Source organism: Sturnus vulgaris, chromosome 9 (genome assembly GCF_052056855.1).
Source record: "Sturnus vulgaris isolate bStuVul1 chromosome 9, bStuVul1.hap1, whole genome shotgun sequence".
Lineage (NCBI taxonomy): Eukaryota > Metazoa > Chordata > Aves > Passeriformes > Sturnidae > Sturnus > Sturnus vulgaris.
This window is the reverse complement of record NC_142251.1, coordinates 31,152,617-31,164,903: the sequence shown is the minus strand read 5'-3', so window position 1 is coordinate 31,164,903 and position 12,287 is coordinate 31,152,617. Positions and strand designations below refer to the sequence as shown.

The following is a 12,287-nucleotide window of genomic DNA, read 5'->3' as shown; positions in this document are numbered from 1 at the left end:
ATTCCCATGAAGCAACAAAATGTGTGCTCAAATCTACTATGCAGTGCATGGCTGGTGGTACCAGTTGCCACACGGTGTCAATAAAAGCATCTCTTTCTACCTTAATATCTGTTCAAATATGGTAATAAGAGACATACTAGAAAGGGAGAGCTGATAATACCTGTGCTCTCCTGACCTCTCTAATATATCAACACTTCCAAGGTCCATGTGTTGCAGGAGTCCTTCTGGCCTTGGGTTTGCTGCAGAAGTGTCACTTTAGACTCTCCCATATTTGTTGCAGAGTTGAGGTGCCAGTCTCTGCTTCCAGTCACTGTTGTGCAGAAGCCAGCTCTGACCCATATCTGCCTCATGATGCAGATGCTGACAGTCTCCAGATGCTAGAAAAGATTTACTTTCCCCATGTGAGAAGGGTCTTTCAATTAGTGATGAGGGAGTCAAAGGTTCTTAATCAGGGTGCACTATACATGCACCTGTAGCATTCTTGCATGCAGAAACAGGGAACATCTCAATATCCAAGATGGTTTTTTTTAAGCTCTGATATCAAGGTATCTGAAGGATATGATTAGATATCCTTCCTTGCTTGAGCTGTGTTTATTTATTGTCATTTAGTGGAGGAAGATAAGGACCTTCAGTTATTTTCTTCCATTTTGTTCTTTGCACCCAATTTGAGTTTCATTTGACATTGGAAAATATTTCATTTGTATACTTCTACAATGGTAACAGTCACCCAGACACAAGACCTAAGGTGTTCTGTGCCTGTTTTTTGTACTTAATGTGGCCATTCAGGAAGGTTGTTTTGCAAGTGAAACAGCAGGTTCCTTTGATCTTTAATTTCTTAGGAGATTAGTAAATGTGAGACTGCCTAAGAACCTGCACAGAACTGGAAAGGTGAATTCACGTGTGACATAACACATTCCATCAAAGCTTAGGTGATAGTAGTCTTGGCTTTGAGGAGTATGTTCATGCCTGGTGTCTGAATACTTGTCCTGTGGGTTATCATGTCTCCAAAATTACAGTGTGCTGAATCCTCCCAGGGCTCTTCTTGCTTTTAGATTAGTCCTATATACAGACTTGGGATTTTAGGTGACTAATGTTTATTCGCCCTTGATATGAATGTGCATATGGACAAGTAGTGAAAAGACAGAGGAGAACACTGTTCTTCTTTAAAAATCACTGTCCACCAGTCTGTTCTGAAACACCACTCTCATGCTTTTAAGATTCTAAATATTCTTTGGGTTCTGTGTTTGCAAGTGTTTTAGAATTTTGGATGAGGTCTTAGATCTGTGATAAATATTCACCTGAATGTGGCAGCGCTTGCTAAGCTGTATAGTCCTGTTGATTCTGAAATTGTTTTCATAACGATTTCTTAAACAGATATTTAAATTTATTTTTAATGTTGCATTTTTATGTTTTTCTATGGTTTCTACATTTCTTCTTTTGTGTTTTTCACAAGCAATGGCCATTGCTGACTGTCTGATCTAGAGATACTGTATTTGTCCGTATTATGGTGTATAAAGGAAATAAAGTAAATGTTACAACCAGAAACATTTACACCTCAGAATTGTGAAGTATAACATTACTGTTCCTGCTGTCCATCTCATCTACTTGAATTTAGCAATAATTAGAGTTTAGATCCTTGTTTACTAGCTGCAGAAAAGCCTTTTAGGTAGGCCTGTCTGCTTTACTGACCTGTTCCTTTGTTCTTCCCTGTTCCTTTTCTTGCCAGAATAATCAATCAATTGAGCAATTTGGAGATAGCCTCCTTTCCCATCTATAAGGTGTTGTTTTGTGTGCGGGGGCAAAATGGGACTTCAGAAAGTGACTGCTTTGCATTTACTGAGAGCAGCTGTGGAACAGAAGAGTTCCAGATCCATGTTTTCTCCTGTGAGATTAAAGAGGCTGTGAGTATTCTGTGGTGTGCAGTGACTGGGAAAAAGGATACAAGCAATATTTGAAGAGATCATTCCCAGCGTTTAAATGGTATATAGTGCCCTGAAAAATATGTTAGCACATATGAATTTTTCAGAATGTGCAGCTAGTTATACATTAATATTATAATTTTAAGTTTTTGCTTTTAGTATTCCAACAAAATTCCAAAGTGTACTGTAATGGGAAGATCTGGAAAGCCTCATTTGGGGCTTTTGCAGGCCTCATTTGGCCTGCCGTTGTAGGCAACTAAAGTTGCAATGTATACCTTTGGAATTAAAAAGAGCTGTGTTATGGTCCCTAGATATTTTAGGAAGAGCTATGTGACAGTTCAGGAGAAAAGGACTTTTTAGGGTGGAAAAAGAGAGGCTGAAAAAGAAGAAATCTCCTTGGGTTTTGACATCTGTGGGAGCAAGCTGTATGTTGTGTTGTTAAAAACACAACCTGAAAAGTACATTATCCAGGTGCACTAATGAGCTGCATTCCTAATCTCTAATCTAATTTATATTAACTCACTGAGCAGGGAATGTATCAGGAATGGAAATGGGAGATGTTGTTACTGAAATGGCTTGGTTATTGTACACGTGATGTTGACTGCTTTGTGGTACATGAAGCATGATTTGTGTTCAGTATAAGAGGCAAGTGATTTTTTGACCTTCATAAACATCACAATGCCTCATTAAAAACACCCTTATTTTTGATTAAATATTAATGATTTTGCTTTTCTGCAGGTCAGCCGAGTTTTGTATAGTTTCTCCACAGCATTCAAGCGTTCTTCTAAACAAGCATCTGATCATGTGAAGGACTTTGTTCTTCCCACACCAGATAGTGATGTGTACACTTTCAGTGTGTCCTTAGAAGTCAAAGAAGATGATGGAAAAGGAAATTTTAGGTAATCAGAATGGAAAAGGAGAAGTAGAAATCTCTTTGGAAAAAGCACATAGCTAATTTCCACATTCACAGCTACTGTGTTGCAACAAAATTCATTTAACCTCTTTTCATGAGCAGACATGCTGTAAATAGTAAGCTGGACTTGTGATGTTACAGTTTTGGTCTCTTTATTTTTTCTTTAAAAAGATTAAAATTCAGGTTAGCTTTTTTCAAGGGAGTTTCTTTTCGCTACAACATTTCTTTTAGGGATCTTCAGTGGAAGCCTGTGCAAATGGAAAAGATAGTAAGAAGTCTGTTAAAAACTTTAATCAAGCCAAGTTTCTTGAGTAAATACGGTCTAGTGGTCTCTTCTGGATTTTTAAAAAAATCTAATGAATTTTGATTTAATTGAAAATTTAGAAAATGTAAACTCTTTTCTCTGTTTAACAGTTCATGTTCTATACCTGCTGAATGATGTCTCTATTCTTTTAGCCCTGTGCCAAAGGATAGAGATAAATTGTACTTCAAGCTTAAACAGGGAATTGAGAAGAAAGTGGTGATCACAGTTCAGCAGCTTTCGAACAAAGAGCTGGCCATTGAAAGGTAAAAATCTTACAAAAATGATAAAGGTTAGATTTTTGAAAGAACGATATTTAATGTAGATTTCTCTCACTTTGCAAGTTACGTGGTAGAAAAAAATGTACCAATAACACACAACAGAATTAATGATTGCACAACAGAATTAATACCACCAGATGGCAATCTTAGCAAAAGAGTAACAGTGGGAGAATTCGGTTCCAGTGAAAAGGAAATTCAAATTAACAGGAAAATCAAGAAAACCTGCCCCCCAACCCTCCCAAAACCTGACTGATGTCTTGACTTGGTTTCAAGATTTTACTTCAGAATGGAAACTGAAGTTTTAGACAAGGAATATACAGTGGATTTTTTAATAAATGTTTTAGTGTTGTAAAATTAGGCTTTTGCTACTCATTGACTTTAAAAAAAAATACTTTCAGTGTAATTTTAATTTAAACAATTTTGACTTCAGGATTCAGTTAATGAGGCATTTATGAATAGCATTTGATTATTGCGTTTCTCTGCAAAGTAAGACTACCTTTCTTAGAAATTAGCTTTTATTTTGGGGTTGTTTAGAATATTTAATGTTATTTTTATCACCACAAGTTTTGATGTGAAAAAGTTGTTTAATTGGAATGACGAACACAGGCTTATAAGTCGTTTTATGTACTTACCCCTGATAAGGTTAAAATTCAGAACTGGTGAAAGATGAATGTGAGTTACATCAGACTGAGCTTCTGAGAAATTTATTGTGTCTTCAAAAATATTTTAAAGTGGAAATTACAATGTAAAAAATATTTCTGAATAAATTTGGTCTCTGGTCTAAAGGCTTAAAAAAAATCTTTCGTCATGGTTTCAGGAAATCAAATTTGATTGCTGCTCAGATAATGTGCTCCCTTCTGGTATTCACACAGAGCCTGGCATTGGGTTAGGGTGATGGAGAGTTAGTCTCATGTGTTACTTTGGCCCTTCCTGCTCTTGTGCCCTGTTTGACCTGGGTTTTGCTAGTTTATATTTGGATCAAAGCAGCTGAAGAGATGGTGTTCATTTCTGACTCGTGTGGTGCTACGTAGGTTCAGTCCCACAATGGGGGATGTCAAGTTCAGTTGTTTATAGGATTCAGGAAGAAAACTGATGAATGATCAGGGGCTTTAAGGAAGTTGTTCTGAAGAGTGAAATAGCCTTTCATTCTCAGAGATGGAAGGATTGACACTCTTCTCAATACAGTGGTGTTTAGACACAGTTCGCTACCAGTCATATGTGAGAGTTAATACCGATTTATGAGGTATACCTTATGTTAAACTCTAGGCCAGTATCCTTAGAAGTGAATTACAAAATATCAGTTGGTTTCCTATTAGTAGTGGAAACTCTTCAAGATCACAGAATACCAGAATGATTTGGGTTGGAAGGCACCTTAAGGACTGCCCTCCTTTGTCATGGGCAGGGCCACCTTCCACTAGACCAGATTGCTCCAAGCCCTGTCCAGCCTGGTCCTGAACACTTCCAGAAGTGGAGTAAACACAGCTTCTCTGGGCAACCTGTGGCAGGGCCTCACCACCCTCACAAAGAAAAGTGTATTCCTAATATCTAATGTAATCCTGCCCTCTTACAGTGTGAAGCCATTCCCCCTTGTCCATGACAACAGTGTTAATACTATCAGCCTTATCCATGGGTAGCATTTGTATTTTTTAAAATAAAAATATACATTAGTGAATAACGATTACTTTTTTCTCCTGCTGGTCTAGAAAGTAGTGGAGTATGTGCAGTTGCACAGAGCTGCTTGGTAGCCACCTTTAAGTGGAGATATCCAGCAAGTCTGAAGTGAGACTGAGGCCCACAGTCTCTACAGGTCATTCTGAATCCTAGATGTGTGGTTGAGCCTTCTCATGTCAGAGGCTGAAAGTGCTGACAACTATTTCTGTAAAATCCATCTTTTGCAAGTGAGAGTTCTGACCTGGTTTGAACTGATTTTCTACTTTGAAATAAAGAGGGAAGAGAAATCCTGACTCTTCTTGCAGCAGGGTGCTGCTAGGCATCATAAGTCTCTGCTGGTATGAGAGGCAAGGGTTGCTTCTTCCTGACTTCCATTCTTTTGGAAACTTGCTTCCCAACAATTTTGGCTGTCACACATCAGAACTTGTGTAAATCTGAGTGGTGTCCAGCAGGAGTAGCATCTGGAAGCTGTTGTCTTTGAAAGGCACAGATATTTTCCCTGCCTCTGGATCTTGGCTTTACATTTCTCTGTAGTAGCTGTACCAGGAGCTGGTGACCCCCCTACTACTATCAGTTGTAGCTCTCTCAGAGCTACTTCTGGCCCAGGAACAAGAAGTAATAAGTCTGCTCTTAGGTTCTGCCGAGTTTAATTAGTCTCTCAGAGAATCTGGTTTGTGTGGCTAAATCCAAATCCTGTATCTGAGCTGCCTTGAGTGCTTTACATGGCACTGCATTATGGATGTAGATAAATCAAAATTGTTGAGTACTGGTTTATTTACCCCTTAGATTTTTATGATTTTAGTAGTGAAAGACTATGGAGAATGGAAAATACTGTTGTGGATGTAAGTTACTGTTAAGTGTAATGAGGTGGAAAATGAAAACCATATACCCCTAATTGAATAGGAAAAAGCTAGGTGGGGTAGTAATTGCATATCTTGAGACTTTTACAGTTAATAGTGTTACTAAAATTTTAGTTGCTGGTGTTCGTATGTCAAAGCAATATTGTTAAGCATATTACTTAGTTCTGAGAGTCAGTGAGAAAAGACAATTTGATTATCAGAGAACCAAACAAAAGAAAAATTCTTCAAACAAAACCTTCTGAATTAAACCCCCTATTTTCCATAGTATTTCAAATAGCAATTACTTTCAATTTTTTTTTTTAATTTTTCATTTGAGATCTAAGGTTTTTAAAAAACCTATGCAAGACGGCTTGCTATTTGTTGCAAACATATAATTTTGTTTGGTGTTTTTATCCATAATGGAGTATGTTCAAAGGAGAGAAAGATATAGATGATTAGCAGTTTCCTCAGACCTGGATTTATGCCTTCAGTAGCCAGGAAGTTTGAAAATCTGAATGTCTGAGGAAGTTTTTTGGATTTTTTTTGTTGGTTTTTTTCCTCTTAAAAATATCAAGAACATTTTCTTGTAAAATGATTGGACTGGAATTCAAGGCCCTGTATATCACACAAGTTGTGATTTTTAAAAAATGAAGAATGAAGTCTTAAAATTGAGCCAATTTGTTGTTTCTTGTTTTTTTAAAGGGTCCATGATGCTATGTGGGTTTTTTTGCAGCAGTGCTATTGTAAATGATAGAATTAATGAATTTGTATTTTTTCTTATGATTGCATGAAAACAATTTTTAAAGTGAACTGAGGAGAGAGTGAATTTTTTCCTGCCAGTCTCCATCACTAATGTATAAGAATTGTTGGTATGTTTGAACTCAATATTATAAATGGTCTTTAGGAATAATTGAGTTTTCACAGGCCAGATTTCTGCCATCTTCATTCTGGAAAATAAATTCATTCTTTTCTGTAACATGTACTGTGGTATTGCCTATAACAATAACAATTTCTCTGAAAGGTACTCTTAAAATTAGAAGCAGTAGGTGGCTGTCTATTATGTTCAAGCAAAGAATCTTGTAGTGTGAAAAGCTAATATACGTCGTTTTTTTCTTCTTTTTTTTGTTTTGTTTTGTTTTAAATAAACTTCACAGGTGCTTTGGGATGTTGCTAAGCCCTGGACGAAATGTGAAGAACAGTGACATGCATTTACTAGACATGGTAATACTTAGCTCTAATAATCTACTAAATAAGATAAGGTGATTTTAAAAAAAAACCACAAAAACTCCAGCAAAATGAACTTTTAATATATTTTCTTTGTTTGTTTTTTATTTCTTAAATTCTGGGATTTGATATCTACAATCATAAGATGGATGAAACATTTCAATTCACGTCAAAACTTGTAGCATCTGACTTTTGTTCAATTAGTGAAGCAGAGATAAGGTTGTTACAAATAACTGAGCTTTCTGCATTGTGTTAAGCATGTTCCCTAAAAATTTAGAGCAAATAATTGCTTTCATATTTGGGTACCAGAGAAGTGCTCTTATTTTTCCAGGGGTCTGAAAACTTTGCCTTTGTTTCCTTCATTTGATTTTAAATTCTTGCCCAGAGTTTGAAGTATTCTCTTGTCTTCTACAATATTTCATTTCTTAGAGTTGCTTCTGAGAGAACTGCAAAACAATGTGATCCTTTCTATGATAGTACCAATTTGCTTCCTCTCTGTGGATAATGCAGCCACTTTCAAGTTGTGAAGTGCTTGAGTTAAACCCATCAGACCTTTTGTGGCTCTACATTTGTCCCAGTTTTGCCTAGTTCATTTCTATGCCCATGCTGCTGGTTCTATCAGTATTTAGTTCTCTTGTCAGACTCAGTATTTAGTTCTCTTGTCAGACTCATTTATTGGCCTGATTTTATTTTACCAGCTCATTCTTTTCCTGGTTTTATTTGCTGAAATCAGTTCAGATTTTCCCTTTTTATTATTCGATTATAAAACTGAATAAATTATAATGAGTTTTGGAGTGTTGTTGTTCCTATAAATCTATGCAACACTTTTTTACTGTATTTGAATACCTGTCTTTACTCCATCTTGAGTTCTGTTTACATTCACACTCCAAATGCATTTAACTGCTGGATATAATTAATTGTTAGTTTGTTTCTTGACTGCAGCGTAGAAGTAGACATTTGTGACTTCCTTTCAACTTCCTTTCTCCATATTTAAATCTGGAGAACTCAGTCACTTTTATTTCTCTAACTGAATTGCTGAGAGGGAACATCAGTCTCCTTTTATCCATAGAGGCTACCAAAAAGGCCTGTGTGATCCATAGGGACTGTTCTGGAATAGTTCAGGAAGCACGTAATTGCCTCATACAAGTAATAGTTCATTCCATTTATTCATTTTCTTTAAGGTTCCTAGAACTGTTTCTCATCCCCATGATCTCTTTGATCTCAAACCACAACTGTAATGCAATCCTGTATTATTTTATTTTTAGGAATCCATGGGAAAGAGTCCTGATGGGAAGGCTTATGTCATTACTGGAATGTGGAATCCCAATGCACCCATGTTTCTAGTACTTAATGAGGAAACTCCAAAAGGTAGTGGAACCTAATCTGTGTATTTGTTTTACAGCAGGAAGTTTGGTGTGTGCACTTTCTCTTGGCAATCACAGTGCATGTTTAACTATAGTAAACATTATGTTCCAAGAGTCCATTGCTAGAAATTTTTCTGTATAAACTTGTGCAACACAGAGTTGTGAATAATTGCTCATAGAACAGTGTGGTGCTGATTTGGAGATGTTACATTAGTGTTTGGGGCTGATGTGCCTGTCTCTGGTTATCAGGATTTTTGGTTCTAAGCATTTGCAAATTGTTGTACTCAGCAAAGCAGTATGGATTGCAGGCATTGGGGTTCTTGTCCTTCTAATTGTAAGTTGATTACAAATAGCATTTCATCCCCTGCATCTTGGGTCAGCTGGCAATGATGCATTCGAGTGCTTGATTGTATAGCAGAGTTTCTTATTGCTGGAACTTACATTCTCTGATGGGATTTAAAAATTTGTAATGTAAATCTGGAGTTCATTTTCTGTCCCAAGGCAGAACTCATGTCATTTGCTTCAAGTATATATCCAAGTACCTACAGCCAGTGCCACTGTTCCTGCTTATGGATTTTCAAACCACATTATTTCTAGTAGCATGTAACAGAACTCCTTACACTTCACAGTGTGACCTTATCCTCTGCATGCTCTTTTTTTTTGATGGGGATTGTGTACCTTATTGGTGTTTTCTTTGCATGATGTCTCGTCCGTGTCTTTAGAACAAGGACATAATATCTTTGTTTTTGAAGTTATCAGAGTTCCTTGGTACACTGGTTAATGCACACTTTCATTTTGTGCAACAGGCATGGAGGGTATAGAACTCAGGCAACTAAAACAGGGGCAATAGAATCGTTAGAAAGGATTTTCAGTTTGAGCAGCAGTTTACAAATTTGACTAATTTTTCTCATTTTTCTGTTCCAGATAAGCGTGTGTTCATGACTGTGGCTGTGGATATGGTTGTTACTGAAGTAGTGGAGCCAGTCCGGTTTTTGCTGGAGACTGTTGTGCGTGTGTATCCTGCCAATGAACGCTTCTGGTACTTCAGCAGGAAAACCTTCACAGAAACTTTTTATATGAAGCTAAAGCAGGTAATGGCTTTGGTTTTTTTATTTATAGCATTTGTCTCATATGTCCTAATTTGGCCTTTGTAAAAGTTAATATGGAACCTGCTCATCAGCAGTTTGTTTCTTTTAACTATTTATTTTAGGGATGCTCTAATGCATAAGGATTAAGTAGCATGTGTATAGTTTCAGTGCCTTTGTGTCATGGTTTAAGCCCAGCTGGCAAGTAAGGCCCACACAGCTGCTTGCCCGCTCCCCCACGGTGGGATGGAGGAGAGAATCAGCAGCAGAGTAGAAGTGAGAAAACTCGTGGGTTGAGATGAAGACAGTTCAGTAGAGAAAGCAAAAGCTGTGTGCTGAAGTAAAGGAAAACAGGGAATTCATTCACCACTTCCCATGGGCAGGCAGGTGCTCAGCCATCCCCTGGGGAACAGTGTAACACTGGCTTGGGAAGACAGATGCCATCATTCCAAACATCCCCCCCTTCTTACTTCTTTCCCTCACTTTACATGCCAGGCATGATGTCATGTGGTCTGGAGCATCCTTTGAGTCAGCTGGGGTTAGCTGTCCTGGCTGTGTCCCCTCCCAGCTTTCTGTGCACCTCAAGCCCTTTTGCTGGTGGGGTAGGATGAGGAGCAGCAAAAGCCCTGACTCTATGTCAGCAGCTGCTGGGCAGAAGTTGAAACTCCCCTGTATTATCAATACCGTTTCCAGCAGAAGCCCAAAGTGCAGCCTCATATCAGTCACTGTGAAGGAAATAACTCTAATCCAGCCAAAACCAGCACACTTTGTAAACTGAATTGTAATGAGTTGTAAGTCACTGGTTTAGTGGGTTTAAACTGTTTTGTAACTGCCTGTTGAATTCTCTTTAATTCTCTACAATCTGACCTTTAAAGCAAGACATCTAAAGCAAGTCCATTTGACTGGTAAAATTGGGAAATGACCCTATAATTGTTCATTTTAAAATCAAAGGGTTACTGACATTCACAAAATGAAGGCAGATGGCTGTAAGATTGTGGCCCATTAAAGACAAAGGAGCCTGACACTCCTTTGTGGTTTCAGAGAGTGAGGCTGTTATGATTGTAGCTCAAGGCTCTTCTGGTTTTGGTTGGCTGAGATACATACAAGAGAGACATCTGGAACCAAAGAGCAGTGATTTAATTTTACTGACCTAATGGGACTACTTGAGTTAGCATCTTTTTGTGGGGCATGGCAATAGGTCTGAAAAAACCAAGTTGTGTTGATGTTAACGTTAGAAAATTACTGCTGTGTTTAACATTTAGGGAGTAAATAAACCTCAAGCAATGTTGTTTCTGTATTTCTTCTAGAGATTAGCATAGCAACTTGAAATTTAAGAAAATCTGAGAAAGCCTACTGTTACATGCAAACAAGAATATCTGCATTTAGACATTAAAGAAAATACATTTGAAAGTATTCTGCTCTCAGCAGTTTAATAATTATCTCTAATCAGTTCAGCTTGCCTTTTAAATCACTTGCAACTGTACCATTTTTAATTGAGTAGTATGGATGCTTTCTTTTTCTCACCCCTTATAATGTGACAAATATACACATGCCTCTCTTCCCTGAAGAAACATGTGCATTCCTTCCTACTGCAAAATTCAAAGTCTATTCTGTGGATCTTTAGGAAAGGAATATTTTTAGTCCTAGTAATCCTTCTGCAAGGTGAGGTCCTGATTGTGGTTGCTAGAATTTCTTTTGGTGACTTGTATCAAGTCTTTATTTCACCAATTCTCAGTTAGACAGTTTGCAATTCAGTAGCTGTTCCTGCCAATACCTTTGAAAGATCCTGTACCTCAGGGCACTGTTACTCCTTGGGAAATAACTCTGTAGATGACAGTGAGATCAGCCATTTGTGAACTTCTTGAGAAAGCAGTTGAGCATTAAGTAGATTCTAGAAAAATCATAACCCTTCTGAGGAAGGATTCAGACACATTTAGTAGTCTGAACTGAGATGGGTAAGGGGTTGTCAGGAAATAAAGAATGGTAAAATAAACTTACATAAATGCAGGTTAATGTGTAATTTATGATTGTTCTTTGTAGCTATCTTACTGTATTGCTCATGCATATTTTTATTGTTAGAACATGGTCCTTGTAATGGTGGGTTCGTGCTTCAGAGAAAACCAATAATCGAATTTTTTACATTTTATACAGGTGGGTTTTGCAGTTAATCAGAACATTTGCATGGAGCTGAAGACTTGCACTTATTTCAACATACAGCAAAGCCCACAGTATCTCATGCTTTGCTCTCTCAAAAGCTATAGATAGCCATGGTTAATAACATTAGTGGCATCAATACTTGATTGATTTAACTAAGTACTTTGCAATTACTCAATAATGATGTTATGTCAGAATAAAACAGGGATAACGGGTCTAATGTTATCCCACTTAGTTTTATGAAATGCAAGCTGTTTATGCCTACACCCCAAAATTCATTAAACTGACTTAATGAGAAATTCAGTCAGCAAAACTAGCTGATAATTGGAGCCTCTTCTTTAAGAGGAGTGGGTCTGAATTATTAATCTAAAATAAATGAGGAAAGGTTTCTCATTTATATAAAATAGGTTTCTCATTTATATAAAATAATTTATATTGTGTCAGTCCAAATAGTCCCTGTTTAAGGTGCTCATCTGCATAATTTCACCAGCTGGTTGAAAATGCAAGTGTTGGCCAGTAGTTAATTTATATCTCCA

General features: G+C 37.3%; 1 protein-coding gene across 3 annotated transcripts in view; it reads left to right on the top strand.

Moving 5' to 3' along the window:
- Positions 1–12,287, top strand: part of RABGAP1L (RAB GTPase activating protein 1 like) — a 245,443-nt gene that overhangs the window by 23,280 nt on the left and 209,876 nt on the right. For all 3 annotated transcript variants that reach the window (XM_014874694.2, XM_088170378.1, XM_088170379.1), the window contains 6 exons: positions 1,727–1,901; positions 2,658–2,818; positions 3,289–3,399; positions 7,079–7,145; positions 8,414–8,516; positions 9,437–9,603. In XM_014874694.2, the coding sequence (XP_014730180.2) occupies positions 1,727–1,901; positions 2,658–2,818; positions 3,289–3,399; positions 7,079–7,145; positions 8,414–8,516; positions 9,437–9,603 (784 nt within the window). The remainder of the gene's footprint in view (positions 1–1,726; positions 1,902–2,657; positions 2,819–3,288; positions 3,400–7,078; positions 7,146–8,413; positions 8,517–9,436; positions 9,604–12,287) is intronic.